This window comes from Dermacentor silvarum, chromosome 1 (assembly GCF_013339745.2).
Source record: "Dermacentor silvarum isolate Dsil-2018 chromosome 1, BIME_Dsil_1.4, whole genome shotgun sequence".
Classification (NCBI taxonomy): Eukaryota; Metazoa; Arthropoda; class Arachnida; order Ixodida; family Ixodidae; genus Dermacentor; species Dermacentor silvarum.
The window spans coordinates 178410394-178425465 of NC_051154.1; the positions used below are offsets into that span (position 1 = coordinate 178410394).

Here is a 15072-nt window from a genome sequence, read left to right on the forward strand (position 1 = left end):
TAGTTAGTGGAAATAAAGGTGTTAAATCAGGGATAATACTTTAAAAAATGTAACAGACACACAACAGACTTCTTGAGGCCTTTCTTGGCATCCACAGTGTAACAGCTTATATATATTTTTTCCTTTTAATTCAGTACTTAAGTATTTTTCAGATTTCAGTATATTTAGAAATCTACACATGCAGAAAACTTTAAAAAGATAAAAGAGTTACAGTGATGTTTCGATTTGTGAACGCAAGTTATGCGGAAGTGTATGGATGCCGCGAACATTCACAGCGAGCACTGCGGCACTGAAGCACAAATGGAAAGGGCCCAAACACTGGACGCAAACACTGGACGCAACTCCTCGACGGTGCGCCTGGTGCGCCACAGGGAATGCGCATACTTGCAAAGAGACGCCGTGAACATGCACACCGAGCACTGTGGCGTCGAAGCACAAACGGAAAGGGCGCGAAAGCAGCGATTCTCTTCTCCACCTCCAGGCACCTTCCGCCTCTGGCGCTCACTTCCCTCGCTGTGACAAACAATCTCGCTGATTTGACAGTATCACCAGTGGTGCCACTAGGGCCAGCGGCACTAAGGGCAGTGGCCAACCGTGAAGAAGAAAACTTTAAAGGAGAGGAAAATTAAGACGAGCCAGAAAGAGTAAGCAACTGGGCGAAGAACACTACAGTCTCAGTAGAACGTGTGGTATTTTCAAGGAGCTTTCATAAGAAAATTAAAGCACAAAGTCATGCTAATCTCGCACTATCTGCTAATGCAGACCGCACTGGTGGGGAGGTATTTCTACAGCAGTTACAACAAGTGCTACGCGGTTGTATCTGCAAAACATTTTATGCACCTCTCAAGGGCGACGTCTGTAATGTACACTTCATTTTAACTCCACAATCTAAAGCACCCTAAGTCATTGGGCTTTGTTAAGGGCACCCTCCTACAATTTTTGAATTTTTTGTTTTTATTTCTGTAGTCAGCACATAGTGCCACTGTTCCACTCAGTGAAAGGCACCCCAGCACCTTTTCGCTTCTTTGACGAATAAGTATTTGCCATTACCCCCCCCCCCCCCCCCTTCAGTGCTCAGCTTGTGGGGATGCGCGACTCTCACGCGTCCCCTGATGTTGTTTTCCCCGCATGTCTCCTGTGGTCCGGCTTCACCGCGTGGCTAAGTGCTGGCGGTGGTCGTAGTGGTTGCGGCGCGTTGCGAGAGATGGCGCGAGTGTCGCGATGCTAACGCCACCGAACGGCGGGGTGACTTGGGAGAGAAAGGTCGAGGGCGCTTTCTCTTTGGCTTGGGATCGGCGACCAACACGCACGAACGCTTCGCGCGTGCGCCGACCCGCTTCGCGCGACCGTCGCGCGAGGCTAAGAGCAGGACACCGGTATGGACGAACACGGACCGTTCGAGCGCGCCACCGTTCGCGTGACTGTACACGTGAACGACTAGGCGATGGTGTCATAGCATGGGGCGAACGTATTCGCTCGCTATCGGGTCGCGGTGAGTCGGACTTCCTTGATTTGTCGCGCGCCCGTGTGAATGTTCTATTGGTAGTAATTCGGCTAGTGTGCATTAGTGTATGAAAGGTGCAATAAATGCCCTTTTGATTCTTTGCACTACTGTGTTGTCGTTCCTTTGTCCCAAGAGCACATGTGAGACTCCACAAGCTGCACATGGGCCGATCCCCACCCCTAATGACGCCACTGTGTATCACATCAACTGAGGCTTTAACTTCTGGAAGCACTGGTGCTTGATTTTCCGTGAGCCCCACAAGTGTTATCCTTGTCCTCTGTAGCTCATGGCAACAACAATATAGCATCACTGGCTGCTACAAAGATTTAAAGATAATGTTGCTGCAATTTCGGAGCTCTACTGTAGCATTTCAAAACCATTCTAATATACCAAGCATCCTGGAACCTCGTGCCACATTATACATAGTTGTGCCAAAAAAGAAAATGTGCCATTTAGAGTGACAAATAACACTGCCTCTCACCTGCTTAGCATAATCCGTGATGGCTTTAGCAATAGGGTGCTCGCTACTTGCCTCTGCAGTCCCCACAATAGCCATCAGGGCATTTAGTGTTAGGGCCTTAACATGAGTCATCAGACCAGCATACACCAAAACAGGTGCCCCCTTTGTAATTGTGCCAGTCTTGTCAAATGCAAAGCACTTCACCTGTGAAAAATACTCAAGAATGAGCTTAACAATGGCAACCAAGTTTAGGAGATGCATTTTGTCATATGCACAACACACACCCTCCTGCTACATGCAATAATTCTGCGTGCTAGCAGCCCTTAACAATAACCAGCCTGAATATGCTAATTTACATTTGTAACTATTATGACAATTCATGCAATGATATAAAAAGCCAGCCTAAGAATAAACAAAGACAGCTTTGTTTTGTTAAATGTTTGGTTCTGAATGTTAAATAAAATTGCAAAAAGTGAGTAACTGCAATACCATTAAGAGTGCATTTTAGCACCAGCAGACAAAGGAGAAAAGGAAGATGCAAGCAACACATTGCAGTGTATTGCAAAGTCAGTTTGAGTTGGTTGTTTGACTTACCTGTGTAAATTAAAAACAAGCTCATTTGGTAAAAACAAACTTTTAATTGACATATAGTATGTATAAAAATTTCCAACTCAAAGCCCATTTATACTAACTGCAGCATTGACAAACCAGGCAAGTCTGCAAAAGAACTAAAATCTTGCATGTGACAGTTACTAATAGCTCTGTGAGAAGGCATTGTACAAATGGGAGAGATACTTTAGAAAACAAAAGCCATGAGGCGCAACAACCAAGCACCAATGTGTAAATTCTACAGAACGAAGGCTCACTTTAAAAAAAGAAATAGGAAAGTTTGGTTTATCCAAAAAGTGTAATTTATATGTTTGACCACTTGGCTTAATTAACCAAACCTACTCAAAGCTGCAATCAAATCACACAAATCACAAAGGAGGTACCTTGCAAATGGCTTCCAGTGGCTCAGCCCCTTTAATAAGAATGCCGTTTGTGGCACCAACCCCAGTTCCTACCATAACTGCAGTTGGTGTGGCAAGGCCTAAAGCACATGGGCAAGCAATTGACAGCACTGTCAGAGCACACTGGAATGCAAATTGGATGACCACTTCACTTTCTGACATGTCTTGTGCCTAGAAGATAAGAGGAAGTTCCACACCTTGGTTATGAAGAAGATCAGGACAATATTAAGAATATGAAAATCAAAAAGAATACCCTATACATAAATCCTAATACCATGCACAAGTATAAGTATTCATGTATATCATAAGGTGTAAAATTTAATGAAACTACTACTTTTAGTCATTACCAGATATTTATAATGGAAATTACATGAGGGCAGTATTGCATGAAATATGGCTTATCCTTTTCTATTCTTAAAGTTAATGCTGCAAAAGTAAAAGTAAAGGATGTAGTGAAAAAAAGATTATTACTCACGAACCCAAAAAGAGATATGGCTGAATTATATTTATGCAATGGCTTTCTGACTTGATGAAAACAAATGCACATTAGGCATGTAGTAAGTAAAGTTCATCAACTCAAAGTAATCACTTTGAATACAGGGGCATATGCAACAAAAATAATGATGACAATATAATTATTGCTTGAGACATTACCTGAGAAAGAAGCACTTGGGCTACAGTCCATTTAATGGAAAGTTTGAAATCAATGAGGCCAACCTACTGACAAATGAGTGCTTCAATTCTGCTTATAAAATTTTTGTCTTTAAATGTGTGGCAGATATTGCTATTCTGTGACTACTTAAAAAGGCAGCCAATAGTGTCATAATAAATCAGAATGTTAAATAAATTAACAATATTTCACTAATTATTGCAAGGTTATTTACTTTGGGGCACATGTTGCAATTGCAGAATTGAAGCGAGGTATAGCAATACAGACATGCCATACTAGCACTAGTTTTGAGATATAAACCCCCAAAGTGTGCTACAAAATACACTGGCGGGGTCCAGCTGTGTTTCCTGAAGAGCCCCCTTCCCTTTCTCTCAACCCACACACACACCAAAGTAAAAAATTGAATTCTTGGGCTTTCTGTGCCAAAACAACAATCTGATCATGAGGCATGCTGTAGTGGGAGAGACTGCATTATATTGACCATTTGGGATTCTTTAACGTGTACGTCCCCAATAAAGTAGAATACCAATGTGGCAGATTTGGAGGATAGATATATAAAAGTTATGCGTTTAAGAATTTTTGAAAATGCACATATTGCTACCAGGCATGAGCTCTGCAACTGTAAAGTTTACCGTAAAGTTATTATGAGCCTCATTAATTAGCAAATAATCATTAATTAGGGTATTTCAGATTATGATTAGTCATGCAAGGAATGTCCACCTCTTCAAGCAGTTCTACCGAAGTGGAGGAATGGTGCTGTTGGTCACATGCAAATTTTATAAGATCTGCTGAGCCTTAAAAAAAAAAAAATCATAGATAGTATTAAGACAAAGTGATGTCTTGGTGTGCACCTCTATTTTGAGCCCACTGTAGGCATGTATCAAACTTGTAGCCTTAACTATCGCATCATTGAAGCAGGCGAGTGCAATATAAAGTTGCACATTACTTCACAAGAGTTCTATATCCTCCTGAGACCCAAACACAACTATGTGATATAATCACTCTTCAAGGTGGTTTTTATTGTCTACTGTAATGTTATGAACTTGAAAAACAATTTTCAAAATTTAGATACCATGGTTAGATGTCAAAAACTGCATCTTCATGTGCGTGAACATCTCATCTCTTCATGTTTGTGCTATGGTAAAAACTGCATTTCATTGCTTAAACGCAGATATGAAGATGGAACTATGTGTAGTGCATTGCCATGTTGCTGGCGCATCTAATATTTTCATGCAATCTCAGTGATTTCGAAACACATCTCAAGGTTGCTTTTGGCCCTCTGGGATGACACAGAGGTCTAGATCAATTGAGTGTCAAATTCCTCGAAAGAGAATGACAAGAATATGAGTAAACCACTTTTTACAGTTACACATGCAACATACTTTATACCCAGAATGAATATTTTACGTAATAACTACTGAATGAATTTATAAAAAATGTAGAAGGCAATTTGCAATGTACTGTACAAGGGGTCTTATGAGGATATGAGAAAAAAGCTTTTTTATTATGCCCCTTGAGCCTTCATGGAATAACCTCTTCAGATAATAATTATGATCAGCTGTTGATAAATGTGTAAAATTCCCTAGCAAAAATTCTAATAGAAGTTTGTATTAGTCTAATACAGTTTTATATTAGTTGTATTAGTTTTGTATTAGACTAATAGAAATTTATTAGAAGTTTGTATTGGTCTAATACAGTTTTGTATTAGTTGTATCAGTTTTGTATTAGACCAATAGAAATTTCTATTAGTCGTACTGATTTACCTATAATAGGCCCTGTGTATTAGAATTATTAGTCTTATGCAAACAGTGTTGCGTGTCTACTAGTATCTCTATTAGACTAATAGGTCCTATTGGCCTTATACAGATTGTTGCTGGTCTGATACAACATGTATTGCTGGATTCCACAGCTCGTGTTTGCTGGTGAAAGTTGATAAAAAAATAGACCAGCGGACCGCTTGCTTGCATGGAGAGGTGTTTCTATTTAATCACTGAATAATTAAAAATCCTGCTGTACAAAGGCGCAGCAGACTGCGTTTGCATGTTTGCATTAGTGTCAGCGCACTAAGCTAGTGAAACTGCATCTCTCGGCGAAATACACAAAAGCGACGTGCGCCTACATGGTCTTGCCAATTTTGCTTCACTGAGTCGTCGCGATGAGTCGTTGAGGAAACAGCTAGTGTTTACAGCACAGCGAATACTTCCCCATGAAAAAAAAAAAAGAAAGAAAAACACGAATTACCAGCTGTAATCTCCAAGGCTGGCGTTTCGTCAGTGTCATATTTTCTGTTGAAGTGCGCAAAAAGTAAATGTTAATCTTTTAACCTAAATTGCTAACTTGATACCACATATAAAAGGCCGTAATATTTATTGACATCAAAGAGCAGTATCGCAGAGAACGGAACACGGCGGGCCGAAAGGACATAAAACTGCGACCGTAGTCAGCCGTAGTTGCGCACAGCACGTGTGCCATGGCGGCTGCCATGTCAAGGCGAGGCGTCACGCGAGGTGCGTGTTAGTGAATCAACGGTGTTTTTAAGGAACCCGTGGTGTTAGCGCCTGCGCAATCTCATTCGTGCAGTAATATATTTGGATAGTTTTATCTATGGATGCTGTTAATACTTCAAAACAACGCAAGGCAACTGTTTTACCCCTGTCCTTCGCGGCTTTGTGGATCTATCAGCGTGCATCGATGTGCAGCGTTTTCCCCGGCGCCGATTTACCATTTCGAGGTAATTATTATTATGCTTCTGTATGAAGTGTTTTCTTCTTTTTTTTAATCCTGACGGTGGACGTAAGTACAGTGCCGTCGGGCCGATTGCTGTGTGCGTTGCAGCAATAACATGCCTGTTTCCGATAACGCTGTGCAAGATTTCCATCTAGAGTTCCTTATATCTGTCTACAGTTTCGATGGAACACACATGTTATGTTGATTTTGTGTGCTTTGTAATTGTCCTGTCATGTCAGGTAACATCACTGTTTATTATGATAAATATTTTGAGCTAGCATATATCAACTGTCCTAAAATATTGGCGAGCCGCATTTATTCTAAGTTGGAAGCAAATATTGCCAGCTTAAACGTTTCGTGGTAGAACTAGCACCCCTGCTTTCAACTGTTTCTATATGTGTGTATTTTTGTGCCCAGGTTTTCTTAACGACTTCATCAAAAAGACGTCCTCTGGTCGCAGTCAACGAAAAGCTCTCTCAATCAAGATTGCTGTCCTGACGAAGATCTCGAAAGAGGAATCTGTAAAAAGATATGCTGTGCTAATAAATGCTTCTAGCAATTTTACCTGTTTTTCGTTATCTGGTGCATTGCAACATTTTCATTCACAGCAATAGACCTATTAGACTAATACACTAATAGGCCTATTAGACTAATACACTAATAGACCTACTAGACTAATACACTAATATACCTACTAGACTAATAGGCCTATTAGACTAATACACCAATATCTATTAGACTAATACACTAATAGACCTAATAGACTGTATTAGTGTCAATAACCTAATAGGCTATTAGTTTTTGTATTAGAATTTTTGCTAGGGTTTACATAGTTTAATGCCAAGATTCTGGCAGCTCCATTGAAAACATGTCAAGGTTAAATTACTCTGTGCATTTTAGAGTAAGTCATCATATCTTTCAGAGTAATTAAATATCTATTTATTGTAGAATCAAGCATGCTACGTTTCTTCTTAAAAAGATTTTAATCACCTGCTCGAATTACATGCACAATTTAATTAGTGGCTGCAAGCATTACTAGAAAGTAAAATAATTATTTTGCAAGTGCTACCAAAATGCCCCATGTTCGGAGACTATTCCTTGCCACCACGGCAGAGAAATGGCAAAAATAAGTCACGTACACAAATGTGTATACCATGACAGAAGGGGATAAAAGAAAATTAGTTGTCACCACAGAAATGCTAATCTGTGGCATGATCACAGCACTCACCAGAACATTAAGTATACCTAATTTAGAAATCGTAATGTTCAGCAAATATCAAGCACGGATAGCCACCCACCTTGCCATAGTAGTTGTAGACTAGATCTGTCCTAATAAAACCCAGGATAAGCCACACTGCCAGTGTGAAAATTGAGAGGACTACCACAGTTGGAACAAAGTAGCCTGCAATTTTGTCAGCCAGCTGCTGAATAGGGGCCTGCATCAGAAGAAATTTCACTTAGCACGGCAGCAAATTAAAGGCGCCAACAAATATAAGTGCAAACAATCCTGCTAAAAAGGTAAAGTAGACCTCCATTAATTCAACTTTGGTCAATTCAATTTTCTGGTTAATCTGATCCCTACCGAAGGTCCCGGGCGGTGCCCATGCATTTCTACGGGCCCAAACTTTAGTTATTTCGATCCTAAAATTGGCCTTTGCGGGATAAGTTGTACTTGACCAGTCAGCACGCAAGCACCTCACCACTATGATGACTCCAATAGCGACCCCTTTCATGCCAGCATCTGTATCGGTGGAGCTTAGGGGAAAGTGAATGCATTGAACACATGTGATTAAAAAATCTCCCGTCGAAAACACCTATTTTCGACCTGCCCAAGAAAATTTTTCAAGCTATAACCTTAGCGCACAATGTCTGATTACAGTACTTAACTAATTCTAACGCGTGCCTCACTTTTTTTTTCTGTTCAAGAAAATTGCTTCGAAAATTTCCCTGGCGGGGTATAATCAGAAACTAAACGAAAACTGTCCTCACCACGTTCATATGCTTTGCCGCACAACACAATTGTGCTGCGGCAAAGCTGACTTTAGAGCACCGACCACGGCTGTGTCACATTTTTCTTGCTAAAACATTGGGTGCACTTTAGATTTACTTTTAGAGGGCAGCTCTTAGGTACCCATTCCTGTGGCGAGCGTCAGCGTCCTGTGCCCTTGTAACCGTGTGAACGAGCACCGCGAGAGATGAGAGCGAACCCGGAGTGCAGCGGAGGATGAAAAAAGCGGAGATAGCGCAAGGTGGAGGGCGCAGCCGAACCATGAGGCGGAAAGTGAAGGAGTGTATGGCGAAAGCGTGAGAAGAAAAGCGTAGTGTCATGCATGAGGGGCTTCGCGGCGATGATGGCTATGAGATGGTGCCAGAGTAGCGCGCGTTGTCTGTATGCAAACAACGCGCTGCATGAGCGGAGGTTGTCTGCAGCAGCAGCTGTGAATCGCGCCCACATGTCACCGACTTCGCTACGTTTGCAACGTGCCGCACGACACAGATTGTCCGCGCCAGCCAATATATTGCGAAATCAAAACACGAACACAGCTGCACTCAAATTTCGTATTAGGGAGTATCGTAATCGTCGATGATTTTTAAAATAATTTTTAATTTGGGGTGTGCAAATACCGAATAGTAGTTTTCGAATTAAATCAAGAAAAAAAAAAGCCAAATATCGAATCGAATATCGAATATCAGAAAATTTAACACAAACTTTTATGCTTCCAAATACTGCACAAAGTACATAGTGCTGCACATGCTCAGTGCTCAGAAGGCTAATCACATTACTTACTAAGAATCATGCTAGCTATCAGTAACTATGGTACTCTACCTATGAATTATGATGTGTATGTGTGTGTGTGTGTGTCCATGTGTGTGTATATATATATATATATAGAGAGAGAGAGAGTATGCTCCACTCTTCATAACAGGAACACCAAATTAGTATAAGTCTGTCAAATAGAATTAAGTGCTTTTTTTTTGTCTGAAGCTGAAGAAATAGCGAAGTTGTCCTAAATACCCATGGGGATTTCCAGTGGCGTAGCCAGAAATTTATTTCGAGGAAGGGCTCTCCACCGGCAACTACCACTCTTCCCCCTCTCTCTCTCTCGCTCTCTAGATATATATATATATATTGTTACGAGGGGTGCGTTTATTAAACGATGAATCGATGAAAAGGGGAAAAGGGTTGCCGCGCCGACACCGAGCCGCTCCAAAAACAAGCGCACTTCGTACGCCTCTTCTTCCGTCCTTCCGTAGCTTTAGCATAACATTCCTCCCTTCACAGATGAAGCCCGCTGGGCGAGTAACTGTTACGTCCACTCGGAGTCACGTGGATGACAGCGTTTCAGGCGAGCGACGTGAACAAGCTGCGTCTTCTTAGACCGGTACCCATTGGACACAAGGCGAGCAATCAAGTAGGTTACATCACTGATGCGATCGGTGATGACGAAAGGCCAGGTACACCGAGCCAGAAACTTCTGGCACAGGCCGCACTTGCGAAGTGGTGTCCAAAGCCATACAATGTCCCCTTTGTCGTATGACACATTCTTATGTCGTGCATCATAGTGGATCTTGGAGTGGTCCTGGGATGCCAACGTACGTAGCTGACTATGCGGCGTGCTTCCTCAGTGCGGCTGAGGGTCTTGGCAATAGAAGAGTCCCCATGAGGAGTAAAAGGTAGAATGGTATCAAGGAAGTTGCGGGGTGGTCTAACACAAAGAAGATAGAAAGGGCTGTAGCCTGTAGTTTCATGCTCTGCGGTGTTGTAGGCGTATGTGATAAAAGGCAAGATGTCATCCCAATTTTTGTGCCTGGAATCCACGTACATCGAAAGCATGTTGGTCAAAGTTCTGTTAGTGCGCTCGATGAGACCATTTGTCTGCGGATGATACAGGGTCGCGTGGCCAAACTGGCAAGCACAGAGACGCAACAGCTCTTCGACTACGTCGGCCACGAACTGGCAACTGCGATCGCTCACAATAACACGAGGGGGTCCATGACGCAGTATAACGGAGGACAGGAGGAAGCTCGAAACATCAAGAGCCGTGGCTGTTGGCATCGCTGCGGTTTCAGCATAACGCGTCAGGTGGTGACGCACAGTATAATCCAACGGTTGTCGTTGGGTGAGCACGGGAATGGGCCGAGAAGATCCACTCCAACCATTTCGAAAGGAGATGATGGTGGCGCCAAAGGGTGAAGGAGTCCGAATGGCGCAGTATTAGGGCGCTTGAATTGCTGGCACTTGTTACAACTGGCCACATACTTTTCTATAACCCGTCGCATACCAGTACAATAGATTCGGCCCTGAATGCGGTGGTATGTTCTGGTGAAACCCAGGTGTCCAGCGGTGGAGTCGTCGTGCATAGCAAGGAGTACGTGGTTTCTCAAATCCTTAGGGACCACTAAGAGGAGGCGGGCACCCTCAGCCGCATAATTCTTCTTGTAGAGCAGGCCATCTTGGATGACAAAGCCACTATTACCTGTTGGCTGAGCAGCTGAGGCGAAGAGGCCATCCAGGCTGCGGTCGTTACGCTGCTCTGCCCGGAAGGTGGCCAGATCGGGAAAAATAATGTCGTCGATGGCGGCCAGAAACTCATTGAAATTGTCGACGTCACATTCATTTGTCAGTAGAGGGAGCCTCGAAAGACAGTCAGCGTCCGCATGATGCCGGCCACTCTTGAAATGGACAGCAAAGTCAAATTCCTGCAAATGTAGCGCCCATCGAGCAAGGCGGCCAGACGGGTCGTGGAGACCAACCAACCAACATAGTGAATGGTGATCAGTAAAGATCGTAAAGCAGTGCCCGTAGAGATATGGCTGGAACTTCTGGACTGCAAAGACGACAGCGAGGCACTCTTGCTCAGTGACGGTGTAATTCTGTTCGGCCTTGCTCAACGAATGGCTGGCGTAGGCAATGGCATGCTCGGCGTCACCAATACGCTGGACGAGGACGGCGCCAAGGCCGATTCCACTCACGTCGGTGTGAAATTCTGTTGAGGCAGAGGGGTCAAAATGGCGAAGTATGGGTCCGGAAGAGAGCAGGAACTTCAGTTGACGAAACGAGGAATTGCAATCTGCTGTCCAGGTGAAAGGGTTACCCTTGCGCAGCAGTGAAGTCAGAGGGTAGGCAGTATCGGCAAAGTTGGTCACAAAACGTCGGAAGTACGAGCAAAGACCCAAGAAGCTCCTCAGCTCGCGTTGTGACTGCGGTTGTTTAAAGCCGCTAACTGCAGCGACCTTCTGTGGGTCTGGTCGCACCCCCTGCTTGTCCACTAGATGTCCAAATACTAGCGCCTCTCGTTGGCCAAAGTGACATTGTTTTGAGTTGAAGGTAAGGGCAGCTTGTTCAAGGCACGTCAGAACAACATCCAGTCAATGGTTGTGCTCTGCAAAGGTGCGGCCAAAAATGACGACGTCGTCAAGATAACATAAACAAATCTCCCATTTCAGGCCGCGCAGTACCGTGTCCATAAACCTTTCAAATGTTGCACGTGTGTTGCACAAACCAAATGGCATGACGTTGAATTCAAACAAGCTGTCTGGGGTCACAAAAGCAGTTTTCTCTTCGTCAGTTGAATGCATGGGTATCTGCCAGTAGCCCGATCTGAGGTCCACAGATGAAAAGTAGGATGCGGAATGAAGGCAGTCGATAACGTCATCAATCCGGGGAAGTGGATAGACATCCTTTTTCGTCACAGAATTGAGACGCCGGTAGTCGACACAAAACCTCCAGGACCCATCTTTCTTTTTCACGAGGATGACCGGCGCAGCCCAAGGGCTAGAGGAATCTTGGATGACGCCCTTGGCTAGCATGTCGTTGACCTGTTGAGCGATGATCTTGCGCTCTGACGCGGACACGCGGTAAGGCTTCTGCCTTATGGGATGCGCGGGCCCCCTTGTCGATCCTGTGGCGAGCCCGCGTAGCTGGAACGCGAACTTTGTTAGCGTTCTGCGCGAAATCAAACCATGATGCATGCTTGCTAAGGACGCTGACCAGGGCTTGACGCTTCTCTGACGACAATGACTTGTTGATCATTTTTAGAAACGGCAACGAGTCTTCAGCCCCGTGCTCTCGGGATTCGTGGGACGTGTCATCAGTTAAAGCGCCTATGCTGAGACTGGTATCCACTTCAAAAGAGACAAGTCGGATACCGCTGGGTAGCACAACAGACTGGGAAGCTAAATTTAACACCCATAGTGTAGTTGTTTCGCAGGCCACTGAGAGGATGCATCGAGGTACGAGCACACTTTTCTTCACAACCATCAAAGGCACAGGCTCAACAATTGCATCAAATGTATCGACGTCGCACCGCAAGCAGCAACTCGTACTCTGGTTAAGGAACGTGCCGGTAGGACAGCATCTTCAATGATGGCAAGAGTGCGTGAACACGCAGCAGGTTGGTCCGCAAGAGGAAAGAGGAAAAGCTCGCCGGTACCGCAGTTAATAGTGGCACCGCACTGTTGTAGGAAATCGATGCCAAGAATTACGTCGTGAGTGGATTTAGCAAGCACTGCGAATTCGGCTTGATACACGTTATCGGAGAAATAAACGTTCTCGCTGCAAATGCTTCTGCAGCCGGGGGTCAGCGTGCTGTCACATATTTTCTGGCCTGTCATGTAAATCCAAAGATAGTCTGGTGACAGGTCGCTCGAAGCTACGAAGAGACCATCGTGCACCTGCGAATGGCGTTCGGAACGAGGGGCTAGAGTACGGTATTTCGCAAAGATGGCGGCCGCCAACATGCAACGTACTGTCAACCCGTGCACCCACTTTCGTTACCGAGGCGGTTTGTCGGCTTTATGAGGGTCGTACGATTGCTGCGAATAGAACTGCGTTGATTCCATAACCCTAACTTTAGTCACCGACACCCGACGACATAGCTGTGATTAGGCCTAACGGGCTAGACTGTGGCCAATGGTGTGGCCGTGACAAAAATTCGCCGCTGGCCGATGTGATAATGGGCTGCAAAATGTCGCGGAAACCTTGTTGCTAATATGTACCTACGGGTGGCTCATCAGTGATCGGTCGCGAGATCACGCGTACGGGTTAGATTTGACGACCGTTGAAGCTGCGTTCGGGTCCGCGGTCGACCAGCCGGCAACTACCGCGGGCATGCGGTTCATGTTTGTATGTGTGCTCGCATGTGGGTAGGAAGTTCCGGACTGCGCGAATCTGCGTGTGTGAACACTGAACTCACGTATTCGATGCGATCAGCGTGCTTTCCTGTAGCTTGATTAATCAGCCCAATCATCACAAATGCTTCCGTGGTTTCCACACGCGCTGCTTTTGTTATTCCTTGTGTTCGCGTAACGTTAATCATTTCGACAGGCCCAGCTATCTGGTCGAACCTTGTGCCGATAAAGATCGCAAGCCATGGAAATGCCGCGTGCATTAAGAGGAAGCTTAAGCTCGGGGCCTCCTATCTAAATACATGGAAAAGGAGAAATCGTTTTTCTCGGCAACCACTGCAGAAAATTTGATGAGGTTTGTTGTATTTAAAAGAAGAAGTTAAAATCTAGTGACTATTGGTTGCGAATTTTTGATTTAGGTCGTTAATTTTTTGATAAAAACTGACAAAAATCTAAAATCTTCAGAAAACGAAACTACTAAGTTTACAACTCTAACTCAGCAATGAAAAATGATATGACAATTCTGTAAATTGCACCTAATAGTACATCTAAAGTGGACAAAATTGATATATTATACACGACTCTCAATTAGACCACTAATTTGTGAGAACTTTTGCAAAACCCTTGTAAACAATGCACCAAATTCACGTAAGATATAAATTGACATATTGAATTTATCTGCTTGGGATGCTCTAATGGATGCAGTTTACAGAACTGCGATATCTGTTCTAGGTGCAGAGCTACACATTTGTAAACTTTGTGCTTTTATTATTTTTTTCAAGCTTACCAATTTTTTAAAGTTATATTAACAAAAATTCTGGCCCTAGATCGAAATTTATTATTTATTTATTTAGAATACATCACAGGGCTTCCAAAGAAGCATTGAGTGAGGGGGGCACAGAGCATTAAACAGAGTTATGTAAGCAGACAACAATTAAAGAAAGCACAGGAGTGTCATCAATGTGTTATACAGACCTATTCATTGTGGAACAAGAAAAGTGGAATGATTATACAATATTAAAATATCTGCTTAGTTGTTCACGAAAATGGTTACAGTCAGTGATCGCGACGATGGCTTCGGGAAGATCATTCCAAAGTGCAATGGCATGTGGTAGTGCAGATGAATTAAAAGCTTGAGTCCTTCCGAAAATACGTTTTATGCTCAGGTTATTATTAGACGTCGCGATGTGCACGTGGGAGGGTGAATTGGTAAGCGACGGGACGGTACGATATGAACGTATTTATGCAGTAGACATAAAAGTGGGACGGAGCGATGGGTATCCAACGGCTGGAGGTCAAGTTCTTGTTTTATTTAAGTAACACTGAACTGGCAGTCGTAGTTAGATTATATAAATCGGGCGGCCCTATTTGGATCGATTCTATCTTGCTAACAGGTACTTCTGATGAGGAGACCAGACTGCTCAGGGGAATTCTAGTTGTGGACAAACGAAATTTATATAGGCTAATTTACGTACGTTAGTTAGAATGACTCAAGTTACGACGCAAATAGCCAAGTGTTTTAGATGCCTTAGCACAAGTGGTTGTTATGTGCTCCTTCCAAGAGAGGGAAGGA

General features: G+C 43.8%; 1 protein-coding gene across 4 annotated transcripts in view; it reads right to left on the reverse strand.

Annotated features, from left to right (window-relative positions):
• LOC119436454 (copper-transporting ATPase 2-like) overlaps window positions 1-15072 on the reverse strand; it is a 135434-nt gene that overhangs the window by 62852 nt on the left and 57510 nt on the right. For 3 of the 4 annotated variants that reach the window (XM_049657903.1, XM_049657897.1, XM_037703307.2), the window contains exons 12-14: window positions 7670-7807; window positions 2957-3145; window positions 1986-2168 (exon numbers count right to left, since the gene is read on the reverse strand). In XM_049657903.1, coding sequence (XP_049513860.1) covers window positions 1986-2168; window positions 2957-3145; window positions 7670-7807 — 510 coding nt within the window. The remainder of the gene's footprint in view (window positions 1-1985; window positions 2169-2956; window positions 3146-7669; window positions 7808-15072) is intronic. The other variant, XM_049657908.1, reaches the window with a different exon arrangement.